We start from the raw sequence: 24,668 nt of genomic DNA on the forward strand, positions 1-24,668 counted from the left end.
ACAGCTTCCTCCAGGCTAAGAAGCCCAAATGTTGCCAGCCCAGCTGAAAAATGCACCCGACTTTCCTTCAACAGGTTTTGCAGTGGAACCTCACTGGCAGTATAAACATTGGCAGCACCCTGAAGACTCTGGAAATTTTTGGGAATGCAAAATAAATGCAACGTGATTTTAAAAACAAGTAACACAAGGAATACTGGACTGGACTGGACTGGGGGGTGGTGGGTAGGGACAGGGAGAAGTATTTCACCAAAGACTGAAAAGAATTTTCCATCAAATGCTTTATATTTGAGATAAATCTAATCTAATCTCTCATCTATCTCAGGAATTGTTCTTCACACAAAATTGCACCCATTTAACTACATCAGAGTGTCCTCAAACTGATTTGACTATTTTTGGTGTAAGTCTGTGTTAACATTCTTCTTAGGGAATAAAAATGGCTAAAGTCAATTTAGCTAAAGTTGGAAGTCAGCTCCTCCTGGGGAAAACAGAAAGGAGCATAAACTCTGGCAAGTCAAGTGTAAAAGTATAACCAGGCAGGCCGAAAAAAGAATATGAAGAGCAACTAGCCAAACATTCAAACTAACAGACTTTTTTTTTTTTTTAAAGTCTATCAGAAGCAGGAAGCCTGCCAAACAATCAGCAGGGCCACTGGGTGACTGAGGTGCTAAAGAAGCACTCAAGGAAGACAAGGCCATTGTGTAGAAGCTACATGATTTTTTTTTTTTTTTTTGCATTGGTCTTCACAGCTGAGGATGTGAGGGAGATTCCCGCACCTGAGCCATTCTTTTTAGGTGACAAATCTGAGGAACTGTCCACGATTGAAGTATGAATAGGGGAAGTTTTTTGGGGAAAAAAAAGATAAATCAAACAGTAATAAGTCCTTGGGACCAGATGGGATTCATCCAAGAACTCTGAAGGAACTCAGATATGAAACTGCAGCACTACTAATTGTACTACGTTACTTATACCTTTAAATCAGCCTCTGTACTAGAGGACTATAAGATAGCTAATGTGATACCAATTTTTTAAAAAGGCTCCAGAAGTGATCCTGGCAATCACAGGCTGGTAAGCCTAACTTCAGTACCAGCAAATTGGTTGAAACTATAGACTCATAGAATTTAAGGTCAGAAGGAACCATCATGATCATCTCTTTTGACCCGCAAATTGCAGGCCACCGAACCTCACCCCCGGACCTCTGTAACAGATCCATAACATCTGGCTGAGTTACTGAAGTCTACAAATCATAATTTAAAGATTTCAAGTTTCAGAGACCCCACCATTGACTCTAATTTAAACCTGTAAGTGACCAATGTCCTATGCTGCAGAGGAAGGCGAAAACTCCCCAGGGGCTCTTCCAATCTGGCCTGAGAGAAAATTCTTTCCTGATTCTAAATATGGTAGTCAGTTGTACCCTGAGCATTTCAGCAAGAGCCAGACACCTGGGACAGAATTCTCTGTAGTAACTCAGAGCCCTCCCCATCTAGTGTCCCATCACTGGCCATTGGGCTTATTTGCTACTAGCAGTCAGAGTCTGCCTACAATGGCATGTACCAGTCTCATCATACCATCCCCTCCATAAACTTATCAAGTTCAGTCTTGAAGCCAGTTAGTTTTTTTTGCCCCCCACTGCTCCCCTTGGAAGGCTGTTCCAGAACTTCACTTCTCTGATGGTTAGAAACCTTTGTCTAATTTCAAGCCTAAACTTGTTGATGGCCAGTTTATATCCATTTGTTCTTGTGTGAACATTGGCACTTAACTTAAATAACCCCTCCCACTCCCTCGTATTTATCCCTCTGACGTATTTATAGAGAGCAATCATATCTCCCCTCAGCCTTCTTTTGGTTAAGCTAAACAAGCCAAGCTGCTTAAGTCTCCTCTCAGAGGGCAGATTTTTCATTCCTCTGATCATCCTAGTAGCCCTTCTCTGAACCCATTCCAGTTTGAATTAATCTTTCTTAAACATAGGAGACAAGAATTGTACATAATATTCTAGATGAGGTCTCACCAGTGCTTTGTCTAATAGTACGAACACTTCCCTATCTCTACTGGAAATACTTTGACTGATGCACCCTAGTATCACATTAGCCTTTTTTCATGGCCAGTTCCCATTGGCAGCTCATAGTCATCCTGTGATCAACCAGTGCACCAAGATCTTTCTCCTCCTCTGTCTCTTTCAACTGATAAGTCCCCAGCTTATAGCAAAAATTCTTGTTGTTAGTCCCCAAGTGCATGACTTTGCATTTTACACCATTAAATTTCATCCCATTTCTATTACTCCAGTTTTCATGGTCATCTAGATCTTCTTGTATGATATTCCAGTCCTCTTCCATATTGGAAATATCTCCCAACTTTGTCATTTGCAAATTTTATTAGCACACTACCACTTTTTGTGCCAAGATCATTTAAAAAATGTTAAATAAGACTGATCCCAAGACAGATCCCTGCGGAACTGCAGCTTGACAGTTCACCTTTCAGTATCATCAGTTATATCCTTCCCTTTAACCAATTCCTTATCTACCTTTCAATTATCATATTAATCAGCATCTTCTCCAATTTAACTAATAATTTCCCATGTGGAACTGTATCAAATGGCTTACTGAAACCCAGGTAGATGAAATCTGCTGCATTTCCCTTGTCTAGAGAATGGGTTATCTTCTCAAAGAATGAGATCAGGTTGGTCTGGCACAATCTACCATTTGTAAAACCATGTTGTATTTTATCCCAATTACTAATTACCTCTGTCCTTAACTACTTTCTCTTTCAAAATTTGTTCCAAGACCCTGCATACAATTGAGTCAAACTTACATGCCTGTAGTTTCCTGGATCATTTCTTTTTACCTTTCTTAAAAATAGGTACCATGTTAGCAATTCTCCAGTCCTAGAGTATGACTCCCAAATTTATGGATTCATTAAAAATCCTTGCTATTGGGCTTGCGATTTCATGTGCCAGTTCATTTAATATTCATGGATGGAGATTATCCAGGCCCTCCAGTTTGGTCCCATTAAACTGTTTGAGTTTGACTTCCACCTCGGATGTGGTAATTTCTACTTCCATATCCTCATTTCCATTAGACACCTTACTGTTACCCCAAAGCTCCTCAATACTCTTACTAAAAACTATGGCAAAATATTTGTGTAGGTGTTTGGCCATACCTATATTATATAGGTATGGAGATATACCTATCTCATAGAACTGGAAGGGACCCCAAAAGGTCATCGAGTCCAGCCCCCTGCTTTCACTAGCAGGACTAAGTACTGATTTTGCCCCAGATCCCTAAGTGGCCCCCTCAAGGACTGAACTCACAATGGTGGGTTTAGCAGTCCAATGTTCAAACCACTGAGCTATCCCTCCTCGTTATCGTTAATCTCCACCCCATCCCCAGTGCTTAGTTGTCCCACTTCCTTCTTTCCTTGTTTTCTTTTTCTTTATATGGCTATAGAACCTTTTACTACTGATATTAATTTGATTCAATCTCCTTTGCAAGGTCCAGCTCTGTTTGGCTTTTGGCAGTTCTCACATTTTCCGTACACTTTCTGACCTCCAAGAGGTAGCATTCCTTGCTGATCCATTCCATCTTTCATTACATAGTAAAGAAAAGAATTGTCAGATGCATAAATGAACACAATTTGTTGGGGAAGAGTCAACATGGCTTTTGAAAAGGGAAATCTTGCCTCACAAATCTTTTAGAATCAATATACATGTGGACGAGGATTGACCCAGTGGATATAGTGTACTTGGACTTTCAGAAGCCTTTGACAAGGTCTCTCATGAAAGCTTCTTCAGCAAACTAAGCAGTCATGGGATAAGAGGGAAGGTCCTTTCATCAGGAACTGGTTAAAAGAGAGGAAACAGGTTTGGAAGAAATGGTCATTTTTTAAGAAGAGAGTAAATAGCAGTGTCCCCCAGGGATCTATACTGGGACCAGTGTTGTTCAACATATTCATAAATGATCTGGAAGAAGGGGTAAATGGTGAGGTGGCAAAATTTGTAGATAATACAAAATTATTCAAGATAGTTAGGTCATAGCACACTTTGGATCTCACAAACGTGGGTGACTGGGCAAGAAAATGGCAGATGAAATTCAGTGCTGATAATATAATGCATACTGGAAAACATAATCCCAATAATATCTTTAAAAAGATGGGCCTAAATTGGCTGTTACTACTCAAGAAAGAGATCTTGGAGTCATCATGGACAGTTCCCTGAAACCATCCACTCAACATGCAGCAGCAGTCAAAAAGCCATCAATATTAGGAAGCATTAGGAAAGGGACAGATAATAAGACAGTAAATATCATAATGCCACTATATAAATCCATGGTATGCCCACATCTTGAATACTGTGTGCAGACGTGGTTGGCCCATCTCAAAAAAGATATATTGGAATTGGAGAAGATACAGAAAAAGGCAACAGAAATGATTAGGGATATAGAACAGCTACCATATGAGGAGAAATTAAGAAGACTGGGACTGTTCAGCTTGGAAAAGAGATGACTAAAGGGGTATATGATAGAGGTCTATAGAATCATGACTGGGTGTGGAGAAAGTGAATAAGGAAGTGTTATTTACCCCTTCTAATAACAGAAGAACAAGGGCTCACCCAATGAAATTAATAGGTAGCAAGTTTAAAACAAAAAAAAAAGGAGGTACTTCTTCACACAATGCACAATCAAACCTGTGGAACTCGTTGCCAGGGGATGTTGTGAAGGTCAAAATTATAGAATTAGATAAGTTAATGGAGGATAGGTCCATCAGTGGTTATTAGCCAAGATTGTCAGGGATGTAACCCCATGCTCCGAGTGTCCCTAAATCTCTGACTGCCAGATGTTGGGACTGGATAACAGGAGATGGATCACTTGATGATTGCCCTATCCTGTTCATTTCCTTGGAAGTATATGGTATTGGCCACTGTTGGAAGACAAGATACTGTACTAGATAGATGATTGTTCTGACCCGTATGGCCGTTCTATGTTTTTATGTTCTTATGGTAACAAACTAACTTTAGCTAAATCAACTTTAGCCATTTTTATTCCATAATAAGAATGTTCACAGACAAATTAGCCTCAGCAGAACTAACTTGGTTTTAATGTGCAAGTCTGTATGGAGAACAGGGTCCAGGCACCTGGCACTGCTCTATCTGGGCACTGGCCTACATTAGAAGAATTGCATGAGGTGAGCCAAACTAGCTTTACATCAATCTAGTTAAACTGGTGCAACCCCCTTATGTAGACTTACTTAAGCTCTGTTTAAATGGGGTTGTCTTAATGCATAATTTACCAACAGAAATTGAAATGATACAGGTGAGGGGTAAAGCAATTGGATCATCTACGTTAAGGTGGTGCATCCATTTAACTAAAGTGATTTCAAATTGATCTTTATGCCTGTAGACAAGCCCTCAGTCTTCCGTCTCAAAGGGGTCAAAACCAAAGTGACAGTCTGATCTGAAAAACAAGTTGGTTTAAGCAAGCAGCACACAGCACATTTAACCACCTGTTGCCTTTGAAAGGTAGTGTCAGTTCAATGAGTGATACTGAACCAGTGATGGAGAACCTAAGGGGAGACGTAACTCGACAATAGGTGGAGTGTGGTTTGCCAAGTCTCTTCCCAATGTCTGCATTGAGGGAAATGATTTATTGAAAAAGGAATTCGAGCACAGAGGCTCAGAACCCTGCATTCCTCCCAACAGACATGAGGGTGAAAACTGGTGAAGTCTGGCTAACTCTTCATTGTTCTGGGATCTGAGATGACCAATTTGATACTGATAGCCTCTCAGGGTATGTCTAGATCAAAGCTAGCACTGTCTACCCACGGTGGGAAGTACTCTCTCAACTGTAGGCTACATCTATGCGACAAGCTAGGAACATGATTCTCCTGCTTGTGCACCCAGACTTGCTCTAGCTCGAGTATAAATAGCAGTGTAGCTGTAGTAGTGGCAACAGAGGCATGGCTGAGCTGTGCAGAGTGCAAACCTGTCTAAAGCCTTAGGGATGGCCAGTAAGTCTGAGCGTTGAGATAATGTTGCCAACTTTCGTGATTTTATCCTAAGTCTCATGATATTGGTGTGATACTTAAAGTGCCAGCGCCCCGAGTCAGCTGAGCGGGTGAGAGTCTCAGCTTTCATTAAAATATATATATATATATGTTTCGAGCCCTCAGGGTTGGGGAGAAGAGATTGAAATGTGCCCTGAGTACACCCTACCGGGTGAGACACTAGAAGGCAAATAAAAAGAACCTTAAATGTATTATTTTTTAAACTCTCATGATTTTGGAGGGCCTGAACTCTTGATTTCTGAATGCATGGGATTGGCAATCCTGGAATCTTCATTTTCAGGATAGTTGGTTTATTTCCTCTTGGCTTTCTGTTGTTTTAGACCAATACAGTTTGTAGATTGGAAGGAACCTCCTGATACAGTTATTAGGGATATTCGATCACCAGATCGTTTTGTGTTTTGTTGTTATTTTTTTCTTTTTTGGGTTGTGGGTTATTCCCCCTCCCAAGCTTAATAAGCTAACATACAGAAATCACTATGAATTCTCTGTTTTTGTTAAGCACACATGTATTCAGCCTATTCCAACTGATCTCTCTATTTTGGTTTCTCCATAATATATTTTTTAAACTGCCTAATCCTTGTAATGCCTCCCTTAGCTAACACAGAGTTGGTTAATGAGTCTGGCAATAATAGCTCCCTGTCTGATTTTGACCTTTCCCAGTTAGCAATAAACAGTGATTTTCCCCCAGAGTTTTGCACAGAGATGGAATTTGCACAGCTGCTCTTGTTCAACAATACTTGTGATATAACCCCACCCCTTGTCAGGGCACCACATGCCAGCCTCATTGGGGATGTCAATGCAGATCGGGGATGGGGTCTGCCATGGGGATGCTGCCTCGCAGCCAGCAGCCTTTACTCCACAGCTGTTTGCAGGTAGGTGTAGCAAATGGGTCTCAAGAGAGCTCAGAACCCATGTGAGAGCTGGGTGGATAAACAGCATCACTGCAGCTTTAGGGTCCCGTTCCACTGGGCTCTCGCATGGGTGAGACCCGGCTTCCTTCCATGTGCAGCTATGTATGGCCTGGACGAGTCCCAGATCCTGTCCTCTGGACGGAGCTGGGAGGAGGTTTGCCCACAGCTCTGCTTCCCCACTCACCAGTCTGCAGAGCTGCAGACCCCACCCCCAGGGAGATGAGGTGAGTGCTCAGCCATGGCAGTGCCATGAAGGGCTGGGTGTAGCAGGCACCATCTAGCCCATAATAACCAATGAACTACACCATGGGTAGCTACAGGTACATTGAAGAAGCCTGGGAGGCATCAGGGAGGGGAAGGAAAGGAAGGATCTTTTAGAGGCACCAGGTATGATCTTGGGTGAGTCGCTGACTTGCTCTGGACCTCAGTTCCCCATCCTTCCTGTGCTCATACTCTCCATTTCGACTGTAAGCTCTTTGGTGCAGGGACTCTCTTACCATGGGGCTGTGCAGCCTCTACATAAGAACATAAGAACGGCCATACTGGGTCAGACCAAAGGGCCATCTAGCCCAGTATCCTGTCTTCTGACAGTGGCCAATGCCAGGTGCCCCAAAGGGAATGGACAGAACAGGTAATCATCAAGTGATTTGCCCTTTTGCCCATTCCCAGCTTCTGGCAAACAGCACAATGGGGCCCTGGTCTGCCGGGGCCTCTAGCCAGCAGTATAATGCAAATGATTATCAATAATAATAATAATACAGGCCAGCATGGCAGTTTCAGCCCTGTCTAGCTCAAATCAGGTGTCACAAAACGCAGTTTGTCTGGCTGGCTAACTGAGTGACTGGCTGAGCACAGACACAAAGTCTGGTTCCAGGAGGTTTTTCTCTTGCTGAGGCGGGGGGGGGGGGGGGGTAATAAGGCCACCCATAGCTCTGGGCTCCCCAAAAAAGTGTCATGGGGGACAAATCTAGTCCCTGCCCCCACCCCTAGCAGGGACCCTGTTCCAGCCCTGCTTGTCCCCTGCCTCTTGTCCCACAGAGTGTTCTTCGGCTGGGGAGTCTCCCCAAACGACCACCACAGTGCATGAGCTGGTGCTGCCAGGAGTTGAGTTTTCCGTGCAGAGCGGCAGCTGGGTCAAATTTTAGCAGTGTTGCAACCACGCAGCTGGAGCAACACTCTGAACCGCTCCAGCAGTAGCTGTATTGATTTAGTGTGGGACCACTGCCTGAAAGTGGGCAGGCCATGGCCCCCGGCTCCGCGGCCTATGGAACTCTGAGCAGGTGAAAACAACTTTGGGGGTCGTTCGCCTCCCCCAGCCCTCTTAGTTAATGCCACTGTGCTGGAGCCCTGATGGGTTAAGTGCTGGGTCAGTGGAAGAACTGGATTTCCCACTGGGGTGTGACTGACTTTCGTATAATTTACCCAGAAATACCTACTGGAAATAAAGGGATAAATAAAGTTGGGGTTTTCCAGGGGACTAAGGCAAGCTCTCTCCCTTCAACACCTTGGGAAATCCCAGCCCAAATCAATCATCATACTACAGTAGCTAGACATGGCACAGAAGGTCTGTGCTTTGCTGGTTCATTCTGGGTTTTGCAGGCAGCATCTTGCCTATAATAACCAACGAACAGCAACATAGAAAAATCTGAAAGCTGTTCCAGGAATTGCTGCTAGGAGCAGTTCCACAGACAGACAGGCTCTGCACACTGTAGCTAGTAGTACCGTGTGTCTGGAGAGGGAGGTGGAACTGTATGTGCAGAAATATCCCACTGATTAGCTAGCTAGCGACCAGCCGGGGCTCGTTATGCCCTGAGGGCGGATGAGGGTTATTCTCTGAGGGCCAGTGCAATGGATTATGCACCACTTAGGCACTAAGGATAGTGCTAAAGTGGGGATTGAGCAGTGCACTGGTGTTGCCCCTTTGTACAGGAGCCAGTTGAACTTCGTGACCTGCCCAGCTTTCTGTGGGATTACTTCTCCAGCTCTCAGTCACTTCCCTTTGTCTGGGTGGAGGGGAGACCCAGGCTGAGAGAGGCACCACAGGGGCCTTTTATTATCCTGACAGAGGCCATGTTCCTGCCAGCCCCCAATCCTCAGCCCACTTCACCCACTGGGACAGTGACCAATCAGCACCTTGGGCACAAGCCATCTTGATAGCCTAATGCTGCCACCTCCACCCTCATCCTCACCCGGCAGGGTGGAGCTCTAGGTGACTATGGCCAAACCCTGCCTTACTCAGGCCTGCATTACACACAGGGCTTGTCCCAGTGTAGCTATGCCGGGTGGTTTTTTACTGAGGAGGTTATACCATCGCAAGCCCTACTGTGGATGCCATTATATCTGTTTCAAAGTGTATTATACAATTATAGCTCATGCTCCTTCCTGTTTGGGACTAGCTGTATTGTATAAACACATTTATACTGGTATACTTGCATCCACGCTAGGAGGTGCACTGCTTAAACTATCCTGGTCTAGTTGAAGTGATACAACTTCTGTGTAGACAGGGTCTCAGTCCTTAAATCCAAGTGAAGCCAGGAGGGATTTGCCTGAAAAGAATGTGAGTGAGGATTTCACAACTTGGGCCACAGATGTTCAATCTGCTGTAATGATGCTAATGGTTTTGATGATTGCTAGAAGAGAAACCTTCTCAGAAAACACGACAGCATCACCTGACAAATACAGAGTTTGACAGTTATAGAAAGTCAGAAAGAAAGAGGCCGTGTTCATATACTTCAGATTGATGGCCCTTTGAAAAAAACAGTGAAATTACCTGTCAAAAGAAAAAGTCATTAAGAGAGTTCAGGTTGCAGATATACCGCACTTAAACACTAGAGAACATCAAAAGATGTCATAGTTAATGAAAACTTCCAGGCTTTCAAATACTCACTTTTTAGGTTAAGGTTTAACCCTAAACTTTACCTTGTATCCCTATGTGATATATTTAAACATATCCTCCTACAGCTTTGTTGGACAGTGGAGCAATTTCAGGAGATGGGAGATTATTATAACCTGTATGTATTTATAAGCCTTTGTACGGTGCTCAGATACCATAGTCTTGGGTGTCAATACAAGAGCCTGGATAGATAGATAGATAGATGATAGATTTTGACGAATTTAGCTCCTCTATGGGAAGTGTTACTATCTTTATTTTCAGATAGAACTACTCAGGCACAGAGAGGTCAAGGGTTACATTTTCAAGAGTACTGGTTAATATTCTGGATCTCAGCTATTGGGAGTCCAATGTAAGACACCTAGGCCAAGATTTTCTGAAACTGGGTGCTCATATTGGGCTTCAAAGTCCATATTTGGGCTGGGATTGTCAAAGGAGCCCACAACTCAGTGAAAGCTGGGCACTAACTCCCTTTATACTGCTTTGAAAATTCTAGCCTCAAACATGTAAATCGATGATTTCCAGAGGTGCTGAGCATCTACAGCTCCTTCTGACATCAGGGGGAGATGCTGGGCTTTCTGCACTTTTGAAAAATCAGCCCAATTATTTAGATATGTTTAAATATGCATTTAGGAGCCTAATTTGAGGCATCCAGTTTTGGAGCCTAATTTGGCCTAATTCAAGACGTTTCCACAGAGCCACACTTTAGAGGCGTGTGTTTGGCTGCATAGCCAAGGAACCTTCTTGGGCTGATGGGACAGTCAGGGTCTTTTGCTGGCCTGGCACTGGAAGGTCCAGATGATTCCACTGTTGGGTATGCAAAGCAGCGGATGATGTAAGTCTATGGATGAGTCCCTAGTGAACAGATCTGTAATGCATATTGGGACATGGTGGTGTTCCCATTTCACAGGGCAAAGATTCCCTGCTGTGGTGAATGTTGCCAGAAAATATATGAATGCACACATTCCTCTGCACTGGGGGACAGGGCTCATCTATGAACCTCTGTTGTTCACGGTCTTTGGAATCCTCATGAATTAAGGGTCCCATATATCTTCCACAGCTGAGGGCCACAGACTAGATCTCAAATCCTCTCTTCCTTAGATCCAAGGTAACCAGTGCAGCTTCTTACCCAGAATATGGCTGCCATGTATTAGCTGGACTGGGGGAGAGGCAGGGCTGGGTCAGGAGCGTGCATTTGTAATAGAGTGACCCTGTCTGCATTGCCGCTGGTAGGCACAATAAACACTGCAGCCCTTAGGCCCATGTCTGATTCTCACAGGCATGGATTTGTTTGGTTTAGCTGTAGGGTGCACAAACATCTCCACAGTTTCAGAGCTGAAGGTCTTGACCTGACCCAGTCCCTGTGATTGTGACATTATACCCTTGTATTCACACCCTATACATTATTGTAATATTTTTGTACAAAGTATTCCTTGTGTGGTATCTGAAAACTCATAATTTGTTGGTCATTATTGTCCTGGTAAAATATGCGTAGCGACAGTGTATGTGACTGTAGTTGGGGTGGTCACCTGCTCCAGCCCTGGAAGGGTTAAAGCCAGCCCTGGGAGAGGGCTGAGGCTGTGAAGCAAAGCCTGGGCTGATTAGGAAGGCAGGAACAGCTGAGGCCATGCCCCAATCAGGCCCAACTGGTCCCTATAAGAGGCTGCGAGCCAGAAGCCCAAACACTCTCTCTCTGCTTGTAGAGAGAGAAGGGCCTGGCTGCTAGGGAGCAGAGCAGGGTACTGGGAGTGGAGCAGGGCTGGGGGAAGGCTAGAGGAGTTGAGGAGCTCCAGGCTGCGGGCCTAGCTGAGGGCCCAAGACAAGTACTGGGGGTGCAAAGGGGCAGCCCAGCAATAGGTAGAGGCAGCAGGTCCAGACCCAACCTTGCCTATGATGAATGGCTTACACTGTGGTCTGCCCAGTGTGCGGGGCAAGTTGGTGACTGGCAGTAGCCTCTGACTGAGGTGAGGTGGGAGTAGTGGGTGTGGCTTCCCCTGAGTGGGGAGACCTGGAGAAACAGTGGGGGTACTGTCAGGGGGCAGCACCCAGTGAAAGGGTTGCCCGGGGTCTGGGAGGGACACGGGGGCCAGCGGCAAAGTGAGGCACTGGCCGACAGAGGGCGCTCCGGAGGCTGGAAGCTAATTCCCCGAGACGACCATCAGGAGGTACCACGGTGGTGAGTCTACGCACCGTTACAGTGACGTTTTAGGATGCCCCTGTATGGTGTTAGTAACACATGTTCCCAACCTCACAGTCCTGCCCAAACAGGTTGGCAAACAGGTCTGTCCTACACAAAGGAATAGGCGCGCTGCTTAATTTTCATTTAAGCAGTAAATAGAGTCACCAAGCAGGAAGGGAAACTAGGGAAGCTCAAACACGTGAAGACAAGCAGCGGGAACATCCTTCCACACAGACTTTTTGTCTACTCGTGCCCAGCTGGGAATATTTTTTCAAGAGGGAGACTGAAACTATAAAAGGAGGGAAAAACACCCCAAGGCACCCTCCCACTCTCCCCTTGCCCATTGCATTCACTGCACTTGAAGTGACAAAGGAAGCATTCTCTGGACTCTGGAAGAGGGGTCCTGATCTCTAGGATTTGATCAGTAAGACATTTGGTGAGAAACTGCTTGAATCTTATATAGTTTGTTAAATTAGGTATTAGTAAATATCATCTTTTTATTTTTATTGTAACAATCTCTGACCTTTATGCCTTATTACTTGGACTCATTTGAAATCTCTCTCTTTGTAGTTAAAACCTTTTTGTTTTATCTAATCCAGTGTAAGTGTCTAGGAAACTCCATTTAGGGTGACAGGATGTGGGCTTATTATTCTTTTTAAAGAAATAATGGACTTGGTATAACTTGTATTGTCCAGGAGAGGGCTGGGCAGAAGAGGACATACATTTCCTGGGGAAAATCTGAGACTTGGGGTGTGTTGGGGTCACCTTGCAGTATAACCCAGGCTGGTGAGAGCCAGAGTGTAACCCATGCATGGCTGGCAGGCTGCAGTTACACACAAATACTCGGGGTGCGGTTTGCCTGCTGGAAGGCTGTTTGTGAGTGGCCCAGGTGGGAGCTACTTCAGCAAGGCATTGTAAGGCACCCAAGGTTGCAGGGCAGGGGTGACACGGCTGCTCATTAGTCTGGACTGTAGCCTGTGTCACTGTGATATTGGGCTTTCTCTTGTTTATGACTTCAGACTTGTACTCTGTGACTACCAGGTCCCTGTGAAAGGGGCACTCCTGTGTCTGTATCAAAGAAACAGAGCTGTCCAGCACAGGCCATGTCACACACAACAGACTTCTTGAGAGCTGTTACTTACTTGATTACTGAGATAGAACTAAGCCTTACAGGAAATGTAATCAATTATTGGTAGTCTTTTGGGAAAAGTCTTTGGCACAGGTCATCCTGGCCAAAAGCTAAGTAGATAGGAGTTTGTACTCAGTGCTATCATTTGGCTGCTCTCCCTACATTTAACCATATCAAGGCCCATTTCACCGGGCAGCGGCAGTTTCAGTGATGTGTTCTCAAGAATGTGTCCGCATCAGAGATGTGTAGGGCAGCTGGGCAGAGTTCAGTGAACATCTTTACAAGCCCCTAATGTCTGGAGAGTGCAGCGGGACAAAGTTCAATGGGATTGCTCAGTGTGAGTAGGGGGAACAGGAGCAAGTCCTAGGGAGAGGGCTTACAGTTTGTTGTCAAATTTTGTTACATTTCCAGACTTTCAAATTTTTCTTTTTGGCTTTTTAAAATACACTATATTTTATGTTTCAGTGAGGTATATCGACATCCTTAGTTCTGTGCTAAAGAACATTTTTATCCAGTACCTAGGCATAGTATATAAAGCAAATGACACATTTCAGGGAGCCTCACACATGCAAATCAGTTACAGAACAAAAGGCAGTATTTTCAATTGGTAATCAATAAACAGACATATATTTACATGACTTCCACTGTGAAATGAAAACATTTACCATCTCAAGAAAGCAGAAATTCAAAAACTGAAATTATAATCCATTGGCTTCACTGGCATACCAGTTTATATCAGAAAAGCTGTCTATGAAGAGACAAAGAGCATTGGAGGGGGGGTGAATGGGCACGTTGGAGATATTTACAATAAGCAGGCATATGACGACTTTATCCCGTAGATTATAAAGGGTAAAAGGCTTCCAAGAGAAGATGGGGTGTCCTGCTCAGAGTGATGTACCCAGCACCATAGGAAATCAGACCTAATTCAGCAAACCAGCCCTATGCAGCATGGCATTTAAAGCATGTGTTTAACTTAACCAGGTAAAGTAGTTCCTACCTGCTTTAAAGTCAAGCACATGCTCAACTGCTGTGCTGAGCCAAGGAGAGGGATTTCTCCTAAAGCAGATCTGTATTGCACTTTCTGTGGTGGAAATACCCAAATGCACTCACCTGAGTAATCCAATTGAAGCTGATGAGACTATGTGTGTACAAGTGTGTACTCAACATCAGTAAGAGTTTGGAATTGGACCCTGCTGGAGGGTGGTAGCAGAACACAACACATGGTAGAAATCAGCAGCAAGCTGCTGATACTAGCCAGAGTGAAAATGGATCCATAGTATGGAACAAAGACAGACTGACACTCCAAGGGACATAGAAATGTATTAGGGATAATCCATAGAATAGACCACCACCAGCTCCATGAAATGGATCAGATTACAGCCCAGATACAGGAGGCACGCGTCCCTCCCTCACTGACATGAATGTTTCCAATCATTTCATGAGCTTTTTGAGATTGGTGTTTGGTTGATATTTAGTCTGAAGTACCTGCCCTAGGGCAGCCAGACAGAGAGTTATCTGCTCTAACTGCAGATTGGGGAGACAATCGGAGGTTCAGAGAGAGCCACGCAGGCTTTCCCCATCTCTGGTATAAAGTAGGTGGAAAACCGGATGGCTCTGTAAGGATGAGGGAGCGTGTTGTGATGAGTAATCAGAGGCAGCGCAGCAGAGAAGTCAGTGAGGAAACAGCCACATGTATCATCACTCGCTTGGGGTAATGAAGTGACTTTTCCGCTGCAGCTCTGCCTCAATAGAAAGTGACAGGGAACAGCGTTGCAGACCAGAGATGTCAGTGCAGCAAGTGCAATAGGAAAGGAAGTGGAATTACTGCCTTGTCATTATGCCCTTGCAGCTCACAGGCTAATGAGATACAAAAAAAAAATGAAATGAGCTGACACCTACTTAATCTCTTCAGAGAAGAATATTTACTTGGGTTAGTCTTGACTGCAGCCTCATAGGATGGCGGGAGATGGGAGAGGTTCTGGAAGGACCTGGAAAAGGAGAGATCATAGGGCTCCGTGGCGGAAGTGAGGATATTGTTCATCCGTGGTTTTTCTGCAAGAAAGAATAAAAACATGTCCACACAATGCACCAGGGGTCAGGGAAGAGAGAGGTGAGCCATTCCCATCCACCTGCCGGGTAGCAAAGCCGCTCCCATATATCTGAACCAAATCTGACAGCTAGGCACTACAATATAATTCAAACTGACACCAGCCAAGCCATGGGAAATGAAACCCAAGACTTTGCTGCCTTTATTCTCCACTGCAACTATTAACAAATGCACGCTGCGGTGAAGTGCAGAGCATAGACATCTTTGCTAAGTCAATGGTAAAGAGAGTCATCTAGTTATGGACAGAGAATGCTACACTCCTGCCTATTCCCCAGGGGCTCCAATTTCTCATCTCTAAGGACAGAGTTAGCACAGATGCCATTAACATCTATGTACGAGCAACCAAACCCGCCATGTGGGGACAATGATTTTTTGCATTCTGCACTAGTGTCTCATGTTTACTGTAAAATACAATACACCCTCCTTTTAAGTCAGCCACAATTTCAAACACTGCCCCTTTTGGGGATGGGGGCTCTTCATTTCTCCTCCCCCCTGCACTAGATGGAGTCTACTATTGCTATGTGCCATTCAGACTGGCTACTAGCCCTAAGAATTCACTGTCTGAGTTCCGGTATCATCCCATTCTCTCTTTGGGAGGAGACTATTGTTTTAAGGGTTGGATTGAGGAGAAATAGTGATGGTTCCTGAAGCCTCCTGTGTTGTCTGATGCCAGCCTGACTCCTGTCATGACAGGAAACCTACAGGACAGAGACTGTAAAGGGTTTAAGGCCCATGCACAATTGAACTTTCATCCTGGCATCCTAGAAAAAGCTGATGTCCCAAGCCAAAATAATTCTAGGAAGGGTCAGATGTATGTTGGGAACTTTTGTTTTGAGAACTGGGTTTTTGCTGATGTTTCTGAGCTGCCTTAAGGTAGCTCTGTTGAAGGGTATTTCCACAGAGCAGCTGGAAGAGTGCTTCCCAGCCTGGGTAGACAGACACATTAGCGCTGCTCAAGCTAGTGCACTAAAAACAGCAATAAACAGACGGGAGTGTCTAAAAACAGTGCACTAAAAACAGACGGGAGTGTCTCTCAGGGAGATGGGGGGCGTTTGCTTTCAGTGACTGACCTTTCTGCGTCACGGTCTAAAGCGCACGGCTGAACTTCAGACCATCGTGTTTCTCAAACCTAACAACACATCCTAGATAGTCTTCGAGCTGAGCTCCTGCCTCTGCTGGAGCTGTCAACAGGGCACAGTGGAACTCTGTCCCATCAGACAACCCAGGATGGTCTCTTGACCTAACCGTCCACCCCTCAGGAGTGAGTGGGTTGCTCTGGAGAAAGGGGCCATGTGCTAGGGCCTGAAGTGGCAGGAATGGCTACAGGCCCCATCACCTGTTGTGCATGGGGCTCAGAGACTGCATGTCTATAGAATCACAGGACTGGAAGGGACCTTGAGAGGTCATCTAGTCCAGGCCCCTGCACTCATGGCAGGACTAAGCATGGGCAGCAGGTGAACCCCACTTTCGGGGAGGCTAGCCCACCAGCCCCGCCCCTTCCACCTGAAGCTCCACCCCCCAGCTCCCTCCTCCCCAATCCCTCCTCCCTCACTACACCTAGAGCCCCAAGCCCCCCACAGCCCAAGCTGTGCTGGCCTGGCCCGGGCCAGCCTGAGCGACCCCAGTCACATGTCCCCGGGCCACACTGGCCGCCCCAACCCCAGCCAGCCACGCTGACCCTGGGGCCAGTCTGAGCTGCCCCAGCTGGCCCAATCCCTGGGCTGGCCTGAGCACCAGCCTGAGCCGCCCCTGGCCACCGGATGATCCCAGAGCTTCAGGCTGCAGCTGAAGTTGAGCCCCCACCAGCTTCAGGATGGGTGGACAGAGCGTGGGTGGGACCACAGCCTCGGCCTTAGCCTTCCCTGCCCTATGATACTTACCCTCCGCCCCTGGGACTATTATCTAGACCATCCCGCACAGGTGTTTGAGGCCTCACTGGGTTCAGTCGTGCTGCGGCATATGGGGGAAGTTAGTGCCCAGTGAGTGAGGATGACAAGGTCTGGCTCTCGGTCAGGAAACCACAACACTCCGTCCTGCTGGCTGATCTGTCCATGGTTTTTATAGAACACCAGTCATGATGGCAGCCCCCTCCCCAGCATCCTGCTTCCTGGTGACTCTGCCTACAGGGAGCAGACCGGGCCGGCTCCAGCACCAGCCGACCAAGCACGTGCTTGGGGCGGCACCTTAGAAGGGGCAGCCAATGTTGGGGTGGCGGGGGGGGGGGGGGGTGCTCGTGGTGTTTTTGTTTTTTTGTTTGGCGGGGCGGCGCTCAAGGGCTATTGTTTTTGTTTCAGCCATGCAGCATGGGGGGTGTTTCGGCGGCGCGGCGCTGGGGGGTGGGAGGTGTTTCGGCGGAGCAGTGCTGGGGGTGGGGGGTTTGGGCGGCGGGGCGCTCCAGGGGTTTGGACAGCCCGGCGCTTGGGGGATTGGGTGGCCCGGCAAGGCGCTGGGGGGAGGGGCGGCGGTGCAGCGCTGGGGGGGAGTGGTGTTACGGCGGGGCAGCAAAAAAAAGTTAGAGCCGGCCCTGGGAGCAGAGCTCGATATGGCTTCCTCTGTCGGCAGGTGGCTCTGCTCCCAGCATTGCTCATAGGCGATGAGTCACGGAGGGAATCCCTGGCCCCAAATGTCATGTCAAGCACAACCCCCAGCTCCCACAGACAGGCATGGAGACGCTCCCTTTGATGTCAGTGAGAGCTGGAGTTAGGGGCTACTGCAGCTCTGTGACTGACTCACTAGCTGACCCTGGGCAAGTCACTGTACCCCTCGGTGCTGAATTTTCCCCATCTGATAAATGGGGTTCGTGACACTTACCCACCTTTGTAAAGTGCTTTGAAATCCTCAGCTGCACTGCACTACGGAAGTGCTAGTTCTCACGCAGCGTAATGATGACAATTAGTATTGTAACAGAAAAAGGCTCAGCCTATAGTTCTTGTCAGAAATATCGTTTTTTCAAGCTTGGCATGATTTTTATTCTAATTGTGGGCTTTCCTTGTCACTCCAGAAATAGGAGTTGGTTTAAAACCAGTCTTGTGTAAGGAGACTTTTGTGATGCAGGCTGCCGAGAGTGATTGTGATAGGAAGACAGTGTGATGGGACTCCGGGAAGGAGGGTTCATGCCGATCGCTGTGAACTCCCTAAAGGAAGTGCTGTTGTGCACACCGGCCTCTGCATTACTGCCCTCCCGGGCTGCAGGAGACATGAAATTTGCACCATTCTCTCCAGTGTCAGCTCCCAGGTTTTGTGTGTCCCTTGTTAACATATGGAAACCCTAGGTATCCTGCTCTCTGGCCTTGGGGTGTAAAGTGTTTAGGGTTACAGTGTGACACTGTAGATAGCACTCAGGTGTTTCCCCAAGGGCCACTTATAGCCTGCCTGCCAAACTATTTCTGCCCAAAGCTCTGATCCCACAAGCTCCTAGAGCCCTGCACCCACAATGGGCCCTAACAGGACTTCTCATTGGTGCAGGGTCCGTTTGGGCATGTGAGCTTGCAGAATCAGGCCTGCATTCATAAAACTCCTTTCACTAAAAGATGTATAGATTTCTGCAGCAATTTCTGGTGCAGGAACGAGGGGCAGCCTCCAGCAGAGTTCAGGCTCCTCACTTGCATATTGCTTTGTTATTTGTCACAGAGGGAGGTCATGGGTCAGCATCTTGAAACAGAGCCCTCTGCCTGCTTGCTAGCACTGAGCATGCCTCCAGCGATGATGATGGGTGCATCTGTATTTTAAAATGCTAGTGGAGAAAAGAGGCCAAGCCACTCGGTCCAGGCAGTCTGCGGAGTTTGCTTGATATTGAAAGCACATCTCTTTGCCGAAAGTCAGGTGGAGTGACTGAAGCCGGAGTTTAAAATAGTCTTTCATCAGCCCAGCCAAAGGCCTGTCGAATGATGACATTGATATCTCTCCGGTGTACGGGTTTTAAAGTAGGCAGAGATCAGGCCATTCAAAATAGCAGTGATCACAACTGCTGGGAGCCTAGTGTCAGGCTGTGGGAGGGAGCCTAGTGTCAGGCTGTGGGAGGGACAGGGTCCTGGCCGAGTGTGCAGTAGGCCTGGGTCATGTGACCTAGTCTGAAGGGATTCAGGTAGCGGCTGGGTCTGACAGATATGACAAGAGCGCAAAATTCTGATGTCACTAGGAGACACTGCCAGCCAGCCAGCCAGCCTGCTCCGAGAGCTGAGCTCCTTCATCCCTGCATCAGCCTCATGCAGCAACAGGGCCTGGCTCCACTCAGGCTGCTCGTGCTGCCTGAGGAGCCCCCAGAGGCACCACTGTCCGGGCTTTGCTTTTGTCTGAGCATTCCCAGCAGGCTAGGTGAGACAGTCCAAGGATGGCGTAGGGGTAACCAGACTCCTAGTCCTGACTCAGCCACAGTCCTTCCTCGGAGCTCTCACACCGGCAGCACAGCTGGTGGCACAGCTCTCTGCAACTACCTCCCCAAGGAGCACTCTCAGGGAGAAGGGCCTGCACACCTCAGCCTGCAGCCCAGCACCAGCCCAGGGACACAGGGGAGCCAGCTGGCATGGCCCTTATCCCGGAGCTGCTAGGGCTGTGCAGGCTAGGACAGCTCTTTGGCCCCAGGGAGCTTTGCATAGGCATCAAATGGGGGGCATGGGACTGCCCTGGCCACATCTTCTCCTGACCCCAATATATCCCCTTGTGCCTCCCTCTACCTCTGCTCTCCCCATGACACACACACACACACACACACACACACACACACACACACACACACACCAAAATGCCCCTGGCACCCAGGACTGCTATGGAGGCAGTGCAGAAGTAGCTCTATGCATGGCATTGTGCAGGAGAGGCCTCACTTCTGCAAGGTGTGTGGGGGGGGGAGAAGGGGACTTTTTGCCCTGGCGCATGGGCAGCCAGAGTCTGGATATAAACCAGCACAAGTAACAGACCCTGTGGTGGGATTCTGAAGTGTGTAATGACTTGGGAGCAGCAGTCCCATTGAAAGTCAGCTCATTGAAAGCCAGTGGTATTTGTGCTCCAATCTCACTTAGATACCTTTGAACATCCCACCTCTAATCAAGGTCTTTGTGGGGTCCCATCACCCCAGTGACTCTGTTACCAGAGAGTGGTACCAGCCCCATGAGAGCGCGCTGCGTCCCGACACCCCGTCAGGCTCATCTGCATTTGCCTCAGTCGTCCTGCCTCACTGACGGGCAGATGGGCATTGGAGGAGCACACAGAGGGATGCAGAGGGCTTGCCTCTTCCTGCACTTCTAGACTCCTGCACTAGCAACTCTTCATCATTACTGCTGCCATGAGGCAAACGACGGTAACATCTCGGCGCCTCCAGCATCTTTAGCCCTCTTTTTTGCTTTGAGGACGAAAGGGCCCGATCCTCTGCTCACTGAAACTAATGGCAGTTTTGCCTTTCAGTTCAATGGAAGCAGGACTGGGCCCAACGTGTGTGTCCAGCAGACACAGAATTAAGCCATTATCCTAATCTGCAAATACACAGGCTCTGCTGCGAGTACTTTGAACCGAGACGGGACTTAATGGCAAAAGTAGCAGGGGCTGGGTCTCCTGGCTCAGTTCCAGCAATGGGTTCTCTCCCATGGGATCTTCAGACATTCTCCTTTTCCCTAGGGAGCAGATACTTCCTCATTACAACCCAGAATCCAGTCTGCATGGCTCCGTGCGTTCGCAGTCTTCTTGCTCTTTCCACAGGTCTGGGTCAAATTCAGTCCTGCTGTAAATCAGTGGCATTATGCTGTCCGCTGCAGGCTGAATCTGACCTCTGGATCTAATCCCATTGCCCAGTGGACTAAGGCACAATTTCTTCAAACAAATTCCCCTGCACACTGAGAAATAGGGACCTTTTACCCCCTCACCAAAAACCATCACTTCTCATACATTTGTTCCTGGCAGAAATTTGCTTTTCCTCTGCAGCAAAACTTTCAACACAATTTACAAAAAATGGGATGCAATTTGTAAACACAGCTTTTCATACCTGAGTTCAAAGCATACCTGGACAGTTCCCCCACAGGTAGGGTTGCCAACTTTCTGATTGCAGAAAACCAAACACCCTTACCCCACTCCCTTCCCCAAGGCCCTACTCCTGCCCCACCCCTTCTCCAAGGTCCCACCCCCACTCACTCCATCCCTCCTCCCCCATCACTCACTCTTCCCCACCCAGGCTGGGGCAGGAGGTTGGGCTACAAGAGGGGATGAGGGCTCTGGCTGGGATTGTGGGCTCTGGGATGGGGCTGGGGATGAGGGATTGGGGTGCAGGAGGGGGCTCCAGGCTGGGGCAGGAGGTTGGGGTGAGGGAGGAGATGAGGGCTCTGGCTTGGGGTGCAGGCTCCGGGATGGGGCCAGAAATGAGGGGTTCAGAGAGTTGGAGGGGGTTCAGGGGTAGGGCAGGGGGTTGGAGTGCAGGAGGGAGTTCAGAGTGTGGGTTCCAGGTGGCGCTGACCACAGGCATGTCCCCCCTCTGGCTGCTAGGGCGGAGGGACCAGGGGGTGCCGTTTGCTGCCCCATCCACAGGTGCCACCCCTGCTGCGGAGCTGGTGCTCGGGGTGGGGCCAGCATGCAGAGCCCCCTCACCCCTGTGTCTAGGAGCTGCACATGCCAGCTGCTTCCCGGGAGCTGCGAAGAGCTAGGGCAGGCCCCCTGCACCGCTGAGCAGACTTTTAATGGCTCTGTCAGCAGTGCTGACCGGAGCCAACACACACATCCTTTGCATATGGCACAGATACAGTTGCACTAGTGACCCTAGAAACTGAGGTAAAGGCTGTGGGAAAGAAAGGCACTTCAAAAACCCACGGTTGTATTGCTCTTGTCCCTAGCAATTGCTCTCCGCTTTGTCCTATTCCTCCTTTGGAGCATTTCCATTCTAATGTCAGACGGGATGGAGACAGGCAGGCAGCTCCATTCCTGTAGGATGTGAATATCTAGGAGGTTTCTGTGTCTTCTGGTACCTAGTGAATTCTTAGCACCGAGACCTCCCCCCCCCCCCCCCGCCCTTTGCACTGTGTCCCTTAGCACAGCGCTCACACTGACACTCTTCCCAGTTCTCTGAGCACATGGCACTTCTAGGGAAATGCAGGGCTGCCGTTGCAACCTCCCTCCCACTGTGTGTTCCCTGTGCTTAATTTAAACCTCTCTGTCACCAGCAAGTCTTCCCTCCCACAGCTCAGACACACAGTCGGGGAGAGAAGCTGAGCAGACAGCCCTACATCCCCGAAGGAAATAGCTTCCTCCCCCAGTCCTCACACACTGACAGCTCCCTGCAGCTGGATCACTCCGACAGCACCCCACTGGCTCCAGGCAGAACTATGCTCAGCACTTCAAGCCCAGCCCAGCCTCCCCCGTTCCCCCTTTCAGCTGCTGTCCTCACTAACAGTGCTGCAGTTGCTACAGCTACACAAGTTCACTTGTAATGGGGCCTCCTGCAGGATAACCGACGTCAGGGCGCAGCTTCCCCCGGGAAATCGCCAGGCTGCCTGTTGATGAGGCAAGGTGGGAGCTCCACTCGTCTCAACTGCACATTACAGTCTAGTTATAGTGCCGTGGGGTGAGTGCAGGCACCCAGAGCTGCATGGCAGCTTTCAGGAACCATGCACTATGATTTGCTGCTGTCCTCAGGACTCACCATCCCTCTACCAACACCAAACAGCCATTTTCATCCGCTGGACAGAAGAAAAGCCTATGACTCTATAAGAGTCTGATTTTTTTATCCCAATTCTCTGAGAAATCATTAGCCATTTCACAGCAACACTAGGAATTTGGGCCATTTTCCTGTTAGCTCAGTAGTAACCAAATCTGGATTAATAAACACCTCTCCTCTTCAGCCGAGGCATGTCTATAGCTCCCCTGGCTGGGGTTGTTCTCTGGTAAACAAAACCTAACCTGAAGTTATCTAGCGAATGCGTTATTGCTTTGAGATCGATTTGTCTGGGTGATGTCTTCAGTCCATGTCTAATGGCCTGATCCCAGGATTAGGAAGTGCATTTGCACTCACTGTGGCAGTGGAAACAATTGATTAGATATTATACTGTAAGCAGCGACTTCATCAGCACTGAGACAATGCCCCCACTCCTCTGTTTGCGCTTGTGTAGCGAAGAATTAGGGTAACATCCCTTTGCAAATCTGTCAGCAAGAACCTGCATACAATCTACATTTTGCATGGAGGCTTGGATAAGCTAAAATAAGCCCAGTCATATGTATGGGATTTGTGTTTAGTGTCAAAGCAAGAGAGTTAATTGACTGCTTGCATGAGGTGTGTGAAATTAAGTGCCACACTTTTCTAATAGGCTTGCACAGAATCAGTATGTCCGCTTACCATCTGTTTTTCATCCAGTCAATCAGGAATAGCATATAATGAATCTGGCAAATGAGAGGTCACCTTGAAAACTACTGTCTATCTTTCAGCAAAACTAAAGAATAAACTGAGATGGGTGCAGACTACTTGAGCTGACTTTTGCATAATGTATTTAAGACTCAAAGTCAGGGAACTGATGGGTTCCAGTCAGTAGGAATTGTGTGTGCAATTTATACACCATCACTAATTAAGTGGCAGTTTCTTTCTGCTTGGGAAGTGTTAGAATTTCCCTCCCTCATATTTATTCAGTTCATGAGCTAGGTTCTTCTCAGACATTGATTTTTTTTTTTTTTTTTTTTTTTTTGTTCACATCACCTGTTGGCTTCTGTGAGCCAGGTGCAGGCTGGGAGAACACAGTCCCTCCCCACTTCGGCACAGCCAGAATTAAATCTCCCCTGCCCCCCCCCCCCGCACACTTCCCCCAAACACAGAGAAAATGCCCAGAGTGAACAGCCCTTTGGGATGCTTTAGGGGATAGAAGGAATGCTCAAGGTTACTGCGAGTGACTGCCACTAAACAGCCAGCCTTTACTCACCGTTCCCACACCTTGGCAGCTGAGATACTGCAGTCATTTCTGATTCTAACTACATGGGAAGGCTCTTTTTTTGTTTTTGTTTTTTGGTTTTTTTTTTTTACTATAAGCAGGGACCATATTTTCTTGTGTTGGTACAACATCCAGCACAACAGGGCCCTGAGCCGGGCGGGGCCTCTGAGTAATACTGCTGTGATGGATCTGCCAACCAGGGGACTGCAACTCCCATCAGTGCCCTCCCACTGCACATCCCTTTCCCCTGGCCAGGGAGTGGGGAGGTCCTCCACCAGGAAGTGGCTGGTCTGTGCTGGGCAGTGGCAGCTGCATGGCTAGCCAGGAGTTGCAGAGAAACTGGATGCAGAGAGGAATCCCCAGGAACCAGCTGCAGAGCCGTGTGCAGAAGAAGCTGTGACTGATGGATGCTAAAGCTGGGTGTGGGTCAGGGCCGGCTCCAGGCACCAGCTTCTCAAGCAGGTGCTTGGGGCGGCCGCTCTGGAGAGGGGCGGCAGGTCCAGGTATGCGGCG

General features: G+C 47.9%; 1 protein-coding gene across 3 annotated transcripts in view; it reads right to left on the bottom strand.

Moving 5' to 3' along the window:
• Positions 1-24,668, bottom strand: part of SHISA6 (shisa family member 6) — a 390,127-nt gene that overhangs the window by 15,627 nt on the left and 349,832 nt on the right. For 2 of the 3 annotated variants that reach the window (XM_042841227.2, XM_042841225.2), the window contains one exon: positions 15,060-15,212. In XM_042841227.2, the coding sequence (XP_042697161.1) occupies positions 15,060-15,212 (153 nt within the window). The remainder of the gene's footprint in view (positions 1-15,059; positions 15,213-24,668) is intronic. The other variant, XM_042841226.2, reaches the window with a different exon arrangement.

This window comes from Chrysemys picta, chromosome 12, assembly GCF_011386835.1.
Source record: "Chrysemys picta bellii isolate R12L10 chromosome 12, ASM1138683v2, whole genome shotgun sequence".
NCBI classification, from domain to species: domain Eukaryota; kingdom Metazoa; phylum Chordata; order Testudines; family Emydidae; genus Chrysemys; species Chrysemys picta.